Source organism: Mustela lutreola, chromosome 1, assembly GCF_030435805.1.
Source record: "Mustela lutreola isolate mMusLut2 chromosome 1, mMusLut2.pri, whole genome shotgun sequence".
Taxonomy (NCBI): Eukaryota; Metazoa; Chordata; class Mammalia; order Carnivora; family Mustelidae; genus Mustela; species Mustela lutreola.
In genome coordinates, this window is record NC_081290.1 from 107,412,456 (window position 1) to 107,428,659 (window position 16,204).

Here is a 16,204-nt window from a genome sequence, read left to right on the forward strand (position 1 = left end):
GAGCTGGTAAGGACTAGATATGTGCATAAGAGGATTATATAGAGTAACACACATGTGCGTATTTTGAAAAATACAAAATCATTAGCTCATAGCTTCAAAGAAATTATATATACCTATTGTTCATATTTATTAATAATAAAGTACTTCAGATTGATTGAAATTCAGTCACTACATGGAAGTTATTGAGAAGTTGCCAGTGAGAGACCCTATGTACTAAATCAAGCAATTTAAATACTAAATTTCTCAAGGAACCCAGAATGAAGAATGTCATTAAGACAAAATTACCTAAAAATGAAGACTTAAAATCTGCCTCCATAAATGACTGAACACTCACTTTTGTCATCAGTCTTATGAACTATAGAGTAAAAGTGAGTTATAAGTTGTAGTCCTTGCTCACCAAATACAGCAACCCTCATGAATTAATAAATTTCCCTTAGCCTAGGTCACTAGTAATAATGAAAAGAATCTTTTTAAAACAAAATACACCTGGCAAGTACAGGACATTGAGGGAAAAACAAGGAAATGAGAGTTAGAAGTCAGGTTTCAAAATGTAAGGAATCATAGAAATGGTGTTTATAGATGCTATAATATGTACTACAAAAACTATACATATATGTCTTCTCAAAATCCTTAAGGAAAATTGTACCTTAAAAAAATAATATTGGGAGGGAATAAGTGAAACAAGACAGGGCCAGGAAAGGAGACAAACCGTAAGAGACTCTTAATCTCAGGAAACAAACTGAGGGTTGCTCGGAGGTTGGGGGGTAGAGGAGGGATAGGGTGGCTGGGTTATGGACATTGGTGACCATATGTGCTATGGTGAGTGCTGTGAATTGTGTAAGACTGATGATTCACTGACCTGTACCCCTGAAGCAAATAATACATTATATGTTAATAAAAGAAAAAAGTAATCTCTATGGGAAAATACAGATTTTTAAAAATGTATGGTATCTCTCCCAGAATCAAAGAAACACTTTCATGCAGCATACAGCAAAATCTTAAAATATTGGCAAAGAACATTGTAAGTATATAGGTATATAGGTACTATCTCAAGAATTTTATCCATGTGGGGTGCCTGGGTGGCTCAGTGGGTGAAAGCCTCTACCTTCAGCTCAGGTCATGGTCCCAGGGTCCTGGGATCGAGCCCCATATCAGACTCTCTGCTCAGCAGGGAGCCTGTTTCCTCCTCTCTCTCTGCCTGCCTCTCTGCCTACTTGTGATCTCTGTCTGTCAAATAAATAAATAAAATCTTTAAAAAAAAAAAAAAGAATTTTATCCATCAAGACATCATGTCTCCTTCTGTGATGGTAGGACTTTGCCAAAAGAACTCATTGATGCTAGTTTTCCTGCTGGGGTATCTATAGTCTACAGGTGGCAGAACTGAAATTTTAAAAATAATAATAATTAATTAATTAACTATTAATTCTTGGGTCTCTTATGCGTTTTCCCCCCTTCTTTTTCTGGTTGTTTTATAATGAGTCTAGAGTGCCACCATTTGCCTTTTTCTCATCTTTTCTGTCCCTCTGTCCCATCTTTTGAAGATGGGCGTGGATGGTCATTTAGAGTTAAGGAGAAGGAAAATATTATTAGAATTCATTATTTCCATTCTTTTGACCTCTCCTCTCCTCTATTGAAAATAGCACTAGTGGTGCTGAGAAAGCCTGAGAAGTATGCTGGGAGCATTACATTGCTAATCTAAAGGCTTTCAGAAAAGACGCTTTGTATTCCTCTTGGAATCCACTTGAAATGTGTTGAACCCATGGTTTGGTGAACCAGTTAATCTTGCTCGCAGTATGTCGCTAACTTCTCTTAAATTAGAAGGTCTGTTTGGATATTTCTGTTTTGTTTTGTCTTGTTTTTTTTTTTTTTTCACTCATTGCCCTATCATCATCCTCCCTGATGATGACAATTATAAAGATGTTGTGAAATGTTACCGAGTTCTTAAGAAATACTGGTTTTTGTGTCTCATCAGAATCTCAAATTTTAAGTAGGGGAAACCCCTTTAATTTACAAATTTGGATATGGCCTAGCATTTAGTAAACAGAGGAATGATTTTGTTCTTGGGTTTCAGTCTATTCAGGGCACCTAGTTGTGGCATTAAAAATAATAGAGGTCTCCAGTGGCTCTTCTCTATTTTCAAGTAGGAGCTGTCCCTTGATTACTGATTTTGTATCTTGTGCACGGCATGGCTTCCATGTTTACACTGGTTTCTACAGGTGCAGTAAAAACGATTACATAGAATTAATAAAATTGATAAACCCCTGGCCCGACTTATCAAAAAGAAAAGAGAAAGGACCCAAATAAATAAAATCATGAATGAAAGAGGAGAGATCACAACTAACACCAAAGAAATACAAACTATTATAAGAACATACTATGAGCAACTCTATGGCAATAAATTTGACAATCTGGAAGAAATGGATGCATTCCTAGAAACATATAAACTACCACAACTGAACCAGGAAGAAATAGAAAGCCTGAACAGACCCATAACCAGTAAGGAGATTGAAACAGTCATTAAAAATCTCCAAACAAACAAAAGCCCAGGGCCAGACGGCTTCTCGGGGGAATTCTACCAAACATTTAAAGAAGAACTAATTCCTATTCTCCTGAAACTGTTCCAAAAAATAGAAATGGAAGGAAAACTTCCAAACTCATTTTATGAGGCCAGCATCACCTTGATCCCAAAACCAGACAAGGATCCCACCAAAAAAGAGAGCTACAGACCGATATCCTTGATGAACACAGATGCGAAAATACTCAACAAAATACTAGCCAATAGGATTCAACAGTACATTAAAAAGATTATTCACCACGACCAAGTGGGATTTATTCCAGGGCTGCAAGGTTGGTTCAACATCCGCAAATCAGTCAATGTGATACAACACATCAATAAAAGAAAGAACAAGAACCATATGATACTCTCAATAGATGCTGAAAAAGCATTTGACAAAGTACAACATCCCTTCCTGATCAAAACTCTTCAAAGTGTAGGGATAGAGGGCACATACCTCAATATCATCAAAGCCATCTATGAAAAACCCACCGCAAATATCATTCTCAATGGAGAAAAACTGAAAGCTTTTCCGCTAAGGTCAGGAACACGGCAGGGATGTCCATTATCACCACTGCTATTCAACATCGTACTAGAGGTCCTAGCCTCAGCAATCAGACAACAAAAGGAAATTAAAGGCATCCAAATCGGCAAAGAAGAAGTCAAATTATCACTCTTCGCAGATGATATGATACTATATGTGGAAAACCCAAAAGACTCCACTCCAAAACTGCTAGAACTTATACAGGAATTCAGTAAAGTGTCAGGATATAAAATCAATGCACAGAAATCAGTTGCATTTCTCTACACCAACAGCAAGACAGAAGAAAGAGATATTAAGGAGTCAATCCCATTTACAATTGCATCCAAAACCATAAGATACCTAGGAATAAGCCTAACCAAAGAGACACAGAATCTATACTCAGAAAACTATAAAGTACTCATGAAAGAAATTGAGGAAGACACAAAGAAATGGAAAAATGTTCCATGCTCCTGGATTGGAAGAATAAGTATTGTGAAAATGTCTATGCTACCTAAAGCAATCTACACATTTAATGCAATTCCTATCAAAGTACCATCCATCTTTTTCAAAGAAATGGAACAAATAATGCTAAAATTTATATGGAACCAGAAAAGACCTCGAATAGCCAAAGGGATATTGAAAAAGAAAGCCAACGTTGGTGGCATCACAATTCCGGACTTCAAGCTCTATTCCAAAGCTGTCATCATCAAGACAGCATGGTACTGGCACAAAAACAGACACATAGATCAATGGAACAGAATAGAGAGCCCAGAAATAGACCCTCAACTCTATGGTCAACTAATCTTCGACAAAGCAGGAAAGAATGTCCAATGGAAAAAAGACAGCCTTTTCAATAAATGGTGCTGGGAAAATTGGACAGCCACATGCAGAAAAATGAAATTGGACCATTTCCTTACACCACACACGAAAATAGACTCAAAATGGATGAAGGACCTCAATGTACGAAAGGAATCCATCAAAATCCTTGAGGAGAACACGGGCAGCAACCTCTTCGACCTCTGCCGCAGCAACATCTTCCTAGGAACAACGCAAAAGGCAAGGGAAGCAAGGGAAAAAATGAACTACTGGGATTTCATCAAGATCAAAAGCTTTTGCACAGCAAAGGAAACAGTTAACAAAATCAAAAGACAACTGACAGAATGGGAGAAGATATTTGCAAACAACATATCAGATAAAGGACTAGTGTCCAGAATCTATAAAGAACTTAGCAAACTCAACACCCAAAGAACAAATAATCCAATCAAGAAATGGGTAGAGGACATGAACAGACATTTCTGCAAAGAAGACATCCAGATGGCCAACAGACACATGAAAAAGTGCTCCATATCACTCGGCATCAGGGAAATACAAATCAAAACCACAATGAGATATCACCTCACACCAGTCAGAATGGCTAAAATCAACAAGTCAGGAAATGACAGATGCTGGCGAGGATGCGGAGAAAGGGGAACCCTCCTACACTGTTGGTGGGAATGCAAGCTGGTGCAGCCACTCTGGAAAACAGCATGGAGGTTCCTCAAAATGTTGAAAATAGAACTGCCCTATGACCCAGCAATTGCACTATTGGGTATTTACCCTAAAGATACAAATGTAGTGATCCAAAGGGGCAAGTGCACCCGAATGTTTATAGCAGCAATGTCTACAATAGCCAAACTATGGAAAGAACCTAGATGTCCATCAACAGATGAATGGATCAAGAAGATGTGGTATATATACACAATGGAATACTATGCAGCCATCAAAAGAAATGAAATCTTGCCATTTGCAACAACATGGATGGAACTAGAGCGTATCATGCTTAGCGAAATAAGTCAAGCAGAGAAAGACAACTATCATATGATCTCCCTGATATGAGGAAGTGGTGATGTAACATGGAGGCTTAAGTGGGTAGAAGAAGAATAAATGAAACAAGATGGGATTGGGAGGGAGACAAACCATAAGTGACTCTTAATCTCACAAGACAAACTGAGGGTTGCCGGGGGGAGGGGGTTTGGGAGAAGGGGGTGGGATTATGGACATTGGGGAGGGTATGTGATTTGGTGAGTGCTGTGAAGTGTGTAAACCTGGTGATTCACAGACCTGTACCCCTGGGGATAAAAATATATGTTTATAAAAAATAAAAAATTTAAAAAAAAAAAAAACGATTACATAACTTTTAGACCATAACTGACATCAGAGAAAGATCTGGCAGTCAGACCTCCAGACTCATGGGGATTAGTATTCTTTCCATTGTATTGTCCTGTCTATTCTTCACAAGTGCATGTGCAACAGACGAGCACTTTTTTCTATGCAATCTGGTCCACTCTAAATTTGGCTAATAACGCAAGGTCTGTATATATGTCATCATCCCTCTCCAGGCCTCTGATGTACTGTTCAATGACAGGAGGTCATGTATAATTGCCTGTGAAATAGTGAGATTTCTTGATGGTAGACTTTGTTCTTTCTCTGTTTCTCAGACAAGGTCTCAGGAGTTGGTCTCGAGTGATTCTTGAAGTACAACCATTTGTATTATTTATACTGCACTGGAGATAAATGTCTTTCAAGTACTTCAGAGAACAGCACACTGTTAGGGCTCTAGTTGAGTTTTGTAATCCCAGTGACAGTTAGAGGCAGGTGGCAGGGGCGGACGTGGGAGGTGGAAGATGAAATGTTAACTGTGAATTTCGTGACTATAGATATTTGGGACTGTTTTGGTTTAAAGGGCTTTTTTTCCACGTATTTTTCTGAAATACACACACACACACACACACACACATATATAATACAAAATAATAAAAATTCATGAGTAACCTATTAATGTGAGGTTATTTGGGAAGTATTTGTGCATGAATATTTTATGTCACTGAAGAAAAAGAATACATATTGGTGCATTTGCATTTTTATGTTAATTATTCTTTTTTTAACCTATAAAAAGTAGGAAAATGTTCTATAAATAGCTTCTAGAATTACTGAAAATATTAATCAATAATTGCTTTAATGATGAGGTCTTTGTCCCAGAAGTTTGTTGTTATTCAGATCTAGAAGTAGAAGTAGTCATATAAATTTTCTAGATAAAGTTAGGGGAGGTAATTGAGACCTCAAAACATTAAGTCACCTTGGGTCTTGTGAGTATTAAATGAGAGAACCCATCTAGCAGTCGGGGTTCCTGGCCCTCCAATTCAGTGCTCTTTTGTTTTTTTACAAAGAATAAATGTGGAAGGAGAATCTGTCCAAAACTTGTCAGACATTGAATGATTGGTGCAGTTAGTTTGAGAATATCATGGAATTCTAGAAAGAATAAGGACTTTAGATTCAGGCCAAAACTGAATTTAACTGCTTCTCGAGTGTGACCTTGGGCAAATAACGTCTCTGTTTGCTTATTTTCAAAATGCAAATGATTAAGAACGATTTTTGAGGGATATTGTGAAGATTTGTGATTCTGTTTTGTGAAGGACCGAATACAGTGCCTGGCATATAGTAGATGCTTAGTAAATGTAGCCACTGTTAAAATGTTATTATTTCTGATGTTAATAAACAAAAAGGGAATCTGAAAAAATGTTTGTTTTATCAGGCACTCCAATAAATTGTGTTTAGTCAATGTTGAAAGAATAAATGCTTTCTCTCACCAGCTACAAAACAGAACTTCCATTTTATCTATAGAGCAACCCGTACCCTCAGTTTTAAATGTGCATCATATTTCATTTTCTCAAATATGTATTTTGGCAAAAGCTAAAACATCTTTAATTATGAATATGATATTCAAAGTTAAATTACTATGACCACTAGGACTAGACTTCATTCATCCATTTATAATTTGTAAGAGACGGAAGGGAATGGTTGGGGGTGATGGATTTGATGTTAGTGAAAGCTGAGTTTAGATAGGAGTCCGTTCATCCAGTGACTGGTTGCATGGTCATGAGCAAGCCGTCCGTTCATCCAGTCGCTGGTTGCATGATCGTGAGCAAGCCACTTCACTTCTCAACCACGATTCCTTAGATTATAACATAAAAGCAGTCACACCCGCCTCTCAGATTTGTAGTAAGGATTAAGTGAGATATTTTGTAGAGCGTCTCCCTAAGCCTCTCCTTATCCTTCAGGGCGCTGTGAGTTATAACATCTATTTTCCTTCTTCTTGCTGTGCCAACCTAATGCCAATAAAAAGGGTGGGGGGCACTTAGAGAAGAAATTATTCTTCAAAAAGACAACGTAGGGGGGGCGCCTGGGTGGCTCAGTAGGTTAAAGCCTCTGCCTTCAGCTCAGGTCATGATCTCAGGGTCCTGGGATCGAGCCCCGCATCGCATCGGGCTCTCTGTTCAGCGGGGAGCCTGCTTCCTCCTCTCTGCCTGCCTCTCTGCCTACTTGTGATCTGTCTGTCAAATAAATAAATAAAATCTTAAAAAAAAAAAAAAAAGACAACGTAGGGATACCTGGGTGGCTCAGTCAGTTAAGTGTCTGCCTTCAGCTCAGGTCCTGATTCCAGGGTCCTGGGACTGAGCCTTCATTGGGTTCCCTGCTTCACAGGGAGCCTGCTTCTGCCTCTCCCTCTGCCCCTCCCCCTGCTTGTGCTTGCTCTCTCTCTTTCTGTGTCAAAAAAACAGACAAAAGACAAACTTAGATCCTTAAAGATAATTTGGAATTTGTGAGGATACACTCCTGCTACGAATATGCTGTATCCAAAAATAGTAAAGACCTTTTCAACGGAGCTGGTATTCAGCCAGTACTCAGCAAAGATGGGGAATACTTCACCTTTTCCATCTGGTGGATCAGAAGTATGGATATGGTAATTTGCCATGATTCTTTAACTTTGCATGCCTTTAATACTGTACGAGTGTATCCTTAGGCCGAGTGTCATATGGCATAAATGACAGGATAACTTAAAGAAGAAGGGGTGTATGGAAACACGTGCAGGCTTCAGCATTCTGTGGGAAGAAGAGAATAACTCCCTTCATGTCAATGTTGACTGCACTATCTGTGTTCCTTGTCCCCAAAGTGTCATGATTCTGTTCCCTGGAACCAGCTGGCAAGCCAGAAATATGATTCAAAGCAAAGACCATCCTGTTCTTAAGTACGATTTTAGTGAACTGCAAGCTGCTGAAAACATCAACATATTATTAGGTTACAATATGATATATATAGTATCCAAATTACAGGAGAAAAATAGATCCTCCTCATATTCTACATTGATTAAACCCACCAAAAAGATTCTATTCATTCTGGGCCACACTTTTATAGGGGTATTGCCAATGTGGCATGTTCCCAGAAAAAGGATGAGCAGGATGAGGAAAAGTCACTAAAAGCCATCCCATCTGAAGTACAGCCAAAGGGAATAGAAAGAATTTTCCTGAAAAAAAATTTTTTAAGAGAAATACCAAGATCAATCCTTAACTTCTGAGCATCTATATTTAAAAGGTGGTACGGGGTCTTCTGGGTGGCTCAGTGGGTGAAGCCTCTGCCTTCAGCTCAGGTCATGATCTCAGGGTCCTGGGATCCAGCCCTGCATTGGGCTCTCTGCTCAGCAGGGAGCCTGCTTCTCCCTCTTTCTCTCTCCCTGCCTCTCTGCCTACTTGTGATCTCTGTCTCTCAAATAAATAAATAAAATAAATAAAAATAAAAGGTGGTATGTAAGGACGCCTGGGTGAGTCAGTTGGTTAAGCATCTGCCTTTGGCTCAAGTCATGATCCCAGGGTCCTGGGATCAAGTCCTGCATGAAGGAGCCTGCTTCTCCCTCTGCCTGCTGCTCCCCGCCCCCGACCCTGTTTGTGTTGTGTCTCTCTTTCTCTGAGAAATAAATAAATAAAATCTTTAAAAAAATTTTAAATACTGTGAAGTGTGTAAACCTGGCGATTCACAGACCTGTACCCCTGGGGATAAAAATATATGTTTATAAAAAATAAAAAATTTAAAAAAATTTTAAATAGGTGGTATGTGAAACACAAAGAAACATGAAGCTTGTTGCATGACACTTCTCTTTAAAGATCTGGAAGTTATGTCTTAAAGACATAGAAGAATGGCTGAGATCAAAATTGAATAATAAATGCAATATAGAGGTGTAAGTCAATGACTTTTGGAATTCAGAAGAAGTTTAAGATTATGTCCACTAGAAGAAATCAGAAAATATTTCACTGGAGGGGTAGAGTCTGGACTGGACACCACAGGATGGAAAAATCGGGGTACTCAGCAGTTTCTAAGAAAATATTCCAGGTGAGGGCACCTGTGTGGCTCAGTTGGTTACACGTCCAAGTCTTATCTCAGCTCAGGTCTTAGACTCAGGTCTTGATCTCAGGGTCATGAGGTCAGCAGTGAGCTCCACACTGGGCATGGAGCCTAGGCACCTGCATATACATACGTGTTTATATATATGTATATACACACATGTACATATACATATTTATATGTACATATGTATATTCCAGGTGGAGGAGCAAATGCAGTTACGAAAGCAATGCTATGTGAAAGATGTTGTTAAGTAAGAAGTTAATGCAAGGGCTCAAACGTAGTAAACTTTTGGCAGCTTTTCAAAAAACAGATTTTGAAGGGCTGTCTTTATTATCTGTAATCAAGTGCTACAATGTAAAAAAAAAATAATGAAAGGGTTGATTTCTCTATGTTTTAAACCCCTAAACAAAACAAGACAAAACCCATTTGATATCATCTAGAATTTCTTCAGTAATTTCCACTAATGTAATGCTAATCAGGCCATGAGAGGATAATAAAAGTAAAATCTTTCCAAAGCTCAAGAAGGTATTATGTGAGAGTTTTGTTCTTCATATTTAAAAGATTGTCATTTAGAATCAGAAGCATACTTGTTTTGTATTTTTCCAGAGGGTAGATTTGGATCAGTAAATGGTAAGGAAGTTTTCAACTCAACTTGAGAACTTCCCACAATTTAAAACTGTCTATCCATAGAACAGATGATGCCATTAAAGCATGTAGCTTTTCCTAAATTGAAAGTAGAGAGAGTCAATTATCATATGGTTTCACTTACTTGTGGAGAATAACAAATAACATGGAGGACATGGGGAGATGGAAAGGAGAAGGGAGTTGAGGGAAATTGGAAGGGGAGGTGAACCATGAGAGACTATGGACTCTGAAAAACAATCTGAGGGTTTTGAAGGGGCAGGGGGGTGGGAGGTCTGGGGAGCCAGGTGGTGGGTATTGGGGAGCGCACGTATTGCATGGAGCACTGGGTGTGGTGCATAAACAATGAATTCTGTTACACTGAAAAGAAATAAATAAAAAAAGAAAAGAAAGTAATCAGAATAAAAAAGTAGCTACATTCTTTCATGATGACTACTTGATAACACTGTATTGTGTAATTGAAATGTGCTAAGAGAGTAGAACTTAAGTTTCTGTCTCTCTGTCTCTGTCTCTGTCTCTGTCTCTCTCTCTCTCTCTCTCTCACACACACACACACACACACACACACACACGATAACTAAGTGAGGTGATGGATGTGTTCATTAACTCAACTGTGGGAGCTGTTTCACAATATACACATAAATCAGATCATTATGTTGTATACTTTCACTACATTACCATTTATTATATCTCAATTATACCTCTATAAGGCTGAAAAAAAAATGTGGGAAATTATATGGGGCTCCTGCTTGATTAAAGCTCCAGCTTGGGAAAAAGTTCAACTAAAAAAAAAAAAAAAAAAGTACTCACAGAGGGGTTCTTTGCTGGCTCAATCAGCAGAGCATGCAACTCCTGATCTTGGGGTTGTAAGTTCGAGCTCCATGTTTGCTGCAGAGATTACTTAAAAATGAAATAAGAAAGGGAGAGAGAGAGGGGAGGGAGGTAAGAAGAAAGGTAGGAAGAAGGAAGGAAGAAGGAAAAAAGGAAGAAAGAGAGAGAAAGAACTCACAGAGACCTACTAAACTTGTATCAGGATTGTTATAGAATGAATTTCTGAATCTGTTTGCAAGTGCGACTAGTGATGTTCTTAGGATCTCTGCAACCATAACTTTCTATGTAACTGTGTATCTAAGCTACAGACACCATGCAAAGCAGAGTGAAATTCAGGGGCAGATTCATTTTCCTAAGTCATGGGTGGTTCATTCTTTTCAGAAGTCAAGGGTGAAGTCAGATACCAGTATAAAATTTTGTGCAGGATTCAATCCAGACACTTTATTTTATTAAGTCAAGAATGCAATCTAATTTAAACTACTGCATACAACCATTGTGAGTTCTACTGGGAAATGTGTGGTTTTCTTTTTTCTTTAAGCGTAGAAGTAAATTCTGTTCAAATATTTGTGGAGATTATTAAATTGTCAAATTAATTTAGCTATACTACACTTTTGTTAGGCTCATTAGATGTTAAATACGACTACCATGTTCTTGGCTGTGAGAGGAGCTTGACCAATTCCTGACAGACTTTTAATTAACCATCTTATATAAATATTTGCCAAATTGTAATGCCATTTCATATTAGTGTTCATATATTGTGCAGTTACATATTCTACTGAGTATAGTTTAATTCCCAATGGTATAAATATTTGTGGCTGATGAAGCTACTTGTCTTGATGTTTGGAACTTGAGTCACATAGTTGAATTCTCTGGATCAACTAAAGCCACGTGGGGAAGCAGAAATATGTGCATGTGAATCTAATGCCCTTGTGTTTGTTGTTTCCAGCTGCAGTATTGAAGTATGAGAACAACGTCATGAATATCAGGCAGTTCAACTGTTCTCCTCACCCATACTGGCTTCCCAATTTCATGGATGTTTTCACTTGGTCCCTGCCATTTGTTGGGGAAAAAGGTGTGTTGGGGAATCTTGAGATGTTCTTCATGTAATTATACAAGAAGGAAGGGGAAGAGATGGGGACTCTTCTAACCAAAACAATTCATGAGTTGCAACATGAGAGAAGTGATTTGAAAGTATGTCACCGTATATACCCTGTTCACAAAATGCAATGACTGAAATAAGGGGAAGCAAAAGCGATGAAAAATACCAGGAGTATTTATATCATCTCGTTGGAACAATGGAACCCTTTTAAAAGTAACAGATAGGGGCACCTGGGTGGCTTAGTGGGTTAAAGCTGCTGCCTTCCGCTCAGGTCATGGTCTCAGGGTCCTGGGATCAAGTCCCACATCGGGCTCTCTGCTCGGCAGGGAGCCTGCTTCCCTTCCTCTCTCTCTGCCTGCCTCTGCCTACTTGTGATCTGTCAAATAAATAAAATCTTTTAAAAGTAACAGATATATAGTTTTAACTGGCTTCAAGCTGTAATAATGGCTCCTTTTTCTCCTTACCCCTTTGTATTAATTCAAAAGTGCTATTTTATTTTACAAACTCCCTGTCAAATTAAGAGGTTACTATAGCTATGCCTTTCTCACGCTTCTGATGTTGATAATAATCATAGTATGATAGTGATCAATGGCTATAATAATTTGAAAGACAATATATACAACAAAAAAACGGTTCATGACAAATAGAGAGACCATCAGTGTTTGCCAAAGGAGACAAATTTACATCTAAAAGTTGTAGCTATTATCTTGTCCCAGTTTTTTCAAAAGAATTGGCTTGCCTTTCCTTCCTTCCTTCTCCCTTTGTTTTGTTTTCTATTTTGACTTAAACCTCAACAAAAATTTCAAGGACAGGCTGGCACCCATTGAGCCTGAGTGTTTAGGTCAGGAGGCCTTGGGACAGACCAGGTCATTCCTTGTGTATCTTGGCACACAGCACTAGAGCAGGTAAATAGACTTCAGAATAAAGGTAAGAGTTTTCACATGTTTCAGCATTCCCTCAGAGGGTTGTAGAGAAAAACTACACATTTTTAAAAATATTTATTTATATTAATAAGTTTATGTAATATATTAATGTAATATTTATTTTTTATAATACTTGTGGGGGGGTTTTCCTTTAAATGCCCTACAATGGGCATATATAACCCAGAAGTTATGATTGGTCAGTGAATAAATCTTTCTTTCGGACACCAAAATAAGGCAAGAATCAATTTCGAGAGTCTCTGATAGGTATTCCCAGCACTACCCGTGTCACCACATTCCCACCCTGATCAGAACACTACATGTGTTACTGTCCTCTGTTGGCTTTTCAGGAAACAGAAGCAGTGTGAATCCTGATAACTGTTGGGCACCCTTTGAACACCCTGCAGTTGGGTTGTTGCCATTAAATGTTCAGATTTTAAACATTTGTTATAAAAGAACCTATTCATGTATTTGAGTATGTAATTCACTTTTGATAATTAAACTGAAGCTATGGATTAGTGTTGACTACACCGGTGTTTTACTCTTTATCATATGTCTTCCACTCTAGAAGAACATGGATTTCAAATAGTACCTCTTGAGGAAATAGTGGGCAAGTTTCTTTTCACCTTCATGATAGAAACCAACCTAATTTTATAAACGGTTAAATGTAAATAACATGCATCTTATACTGTAAAAGTGATGCAGTACTAATTTCTGTGACAACACTTTCATGCAGTTTTATTGTCATCAATTTAGCCAATTGAATTTCTTGTTAAACTTACCTAAGTTTTATTGTTAAGGCTTTTTGAAAATAAAATTTAATGATGTATCAATTCATGTATCAATTCATTTATTTTTTTTTATTAGTATCCCTGAAACTACTTCAAATATATTAGTCCCTCAATCAGCATTTTTTATTAAACACAGAACTACATGCCTATCACTGTGCTGGGTTCTCTGGGGGATTAAAAAGATTTAAAAAGAGATCTAGCATTCATTGAGTCCCTGCAAAACAGAAGGTCTCAATGTGGTCTACATCTCGTAGCCTCATTGTACAACAAGTAAAAATTCAGAAATAGCCCTTTCCTCTTTCATAGACATATTTGGTTGTCCATTGTCTGTTGACCTATGGCTAGTTAAATGTTATCATACGATTTCATAGACACAAGCTAATACTTTTATAAACATAAAGTCTGTGTAGAATCACAAAGCTGGTTATCTTTAATGATCTGAATTTTATAGAAACTATCTTGCAGGAGATTCTCTATACAATACAGGTAAGAGATGTTATTGCTAAGCTTGCTCATTAATAATCCCAGAGTAATCATTATGGTTATAATAAAAAAATCTGAGCGTTTTTGCTTTTATTTTTTTCCTTTTTAGTGACCGAGATGCTGGTAAATGTCCTCAACATCTGTTCAGATGATGAACTGGGGTCAGAAGAAGATGGATTTGATGGTAAGAGACTTGAGCCTATGTGCTAATGCTGTTTGCCACATAATCACATGGGTGTCGCCTAGGTAACCCAAAGAGCAAATCTCTAAGATTAAGCTTATGTTAAATTATAACATAGTACTGAGAATGGAAGGTACTATATTTTCCATTTGATTTGAGGAAGTACATACACACACACACACACACACACACACACACACCATGAAATAATTTTCCCATTACCCTGAAAACAGTGAACTATTTTAATAACCATCTTTCAATAGCTCACATTGCTAAGTGACTTTTTTGGCTCCTTAACAAAAAGAAAAATTCAACCCCATAGCAGACGTTACCATTTACTACGTAACTTTCGAAGAGTGCCTTTAGTGAAGTTGTTCCTGTCAGCTATTCATATTTTGATGTTTATGATAAAAGAAGATATTTACACATTGATATGTTGGTATTCATGTCAATACCAGTATTTTTTTTTCTACCTGTAATAAGTTACGAATAAGCTATGTCGCTTTTGTATTGTTGTTTAAGATACTATTTGGTATTCTGTTACCCTTGAAGAGTATCCTACCTCTGTAAGAGATGAAGACCCATCACGTGAAAGATGGAGAGAAAAAATTGCTGTGGCTCTTACCACGGCACTTCAAAATCAGTGCAACCTAACCAAAATGTAGTTGCAGGAAGAGAGTGTGAGAGCAAATCATATTTCCGTAAACATGAATAAGGACCTACTCTTTGTAGGGCACTTAGGATGCCAAGATGCCGGAGACTTCATCAAGTCGCAGTCTGGATAGAGATACTGATGCATAAACAGAAAATATCAATGCAATAAGACAGATTATAAATTGAAGCGTGAATGTGGCAGCAGAAATTAGATATTGCGGAAATTTAAACTGATAACATGTTTCCTTTTTTTTTTTTTTTAAGATTTTATTTATTTATTTGACAGAGAGAGAGAGACAGCGAGAGAGGGAATACAAGCAGGGGGAGGGGGAGAGGGAGAAGCAGGCTTCAGGCAGAACAGGGAGTCCGACCTGAGCTGAAGGCAGACGCTTAGGAGCTGAGCCACCCAGGCGCGCCAACATGTTTCCCTTTTAAAACTGCACTTAAGTCAAATGAAAACTGAATGTGGTCCTTTCTGAAAGTTAGAAGCTAAACAGCATGATGTAATGCTTACTTAGATTTAATGCAGGTCACATCTACAAGTGCAAGATACTAATGCTTCAGGCAAAAGTAAAATAGAAGTACTCCTGTGCTCATATGAATTGAGTCTATAAACTTAGGTAGATGTGGAGTATCAAGTTGTGCCTATCCTTTCCCGGTCTTTCTCCTTTCTAGAACTTCTCCCAGCTTCATTACTTGTTTGTCTCCATAGCCTATTCTTTAGTCGTAGATCACGTTGCAAGGGTATGTATATTATAAGGAAAGAGAGAAAGTAATATATATAATACTTGTAAATATATATGAATATTTACTAGGTTAGAATTAGCTAACAAGTAGCTGTAAGAACTTACTTCAATAACTATATTCATATATTCATATATTTTGAAATATCTAAGAGTTCAATGGATATTTTATGCTTGATCCAGGTTCTAGATGTTTCATATGCTATAGCCACAGTTCGTTACTGGTAACTCTTCCAGGGACAGTGATATCATTCAAGAGATAATATTTTTATCATGACAGATTTTTCTTCTAAAGAAAGAATACCACCCTGGCAGAACGTAAATCTTAAAAGTCAACACACACTTTTGAATAGTTGTCTTTCCCTATGGTCCTTTTATTCCTCAAAAGAAAGATTAATTAGCATTAATACAATAATGTGCCTCTGTTAACAAATCTCTATTGCAGTCAGGTTCATTGGCCAATATTTATAATACAAACAATATGATAAAAATGTAACATAAATAGTACTGCATAGTAGACCTGTAATAAGATGTTTATAATAAGTAGACTATAATTATACATTAATC

General features: G+C 37.6%; 1 protein-coding gene across 7 annotated transcripts in view; it reads left to right on the plus strand.

Moving 5' to 3' along the window:
• PPP3CA (protein phosphatase 3 catalytic subunit alpha) overlaps positions 1 to 16,204 on the plus strand; it is a 322,003-nt gene that overhangs the window by 273,033 nt on the left and 32,766 nt on the right. For all 7 annotated transcript variants that reach the window (XM_059172206.1, XM_059172188.1, XM_059172170.1 and 4 more), the window contains 2 exons: positions 11,713 to 11,838; positions 14,169 to 14,243. In XM_059172206.1, coding sequence (XP_059028189.1) covers positions 11,713 to 11,838; positions 14,169 to 14,243 — 201 coding nt within the window. The remainder of the gene's footprint in view (positions 1 to 11,712; positions 11,839 to 14,168; positions 14,244 to 16,204) is intronic.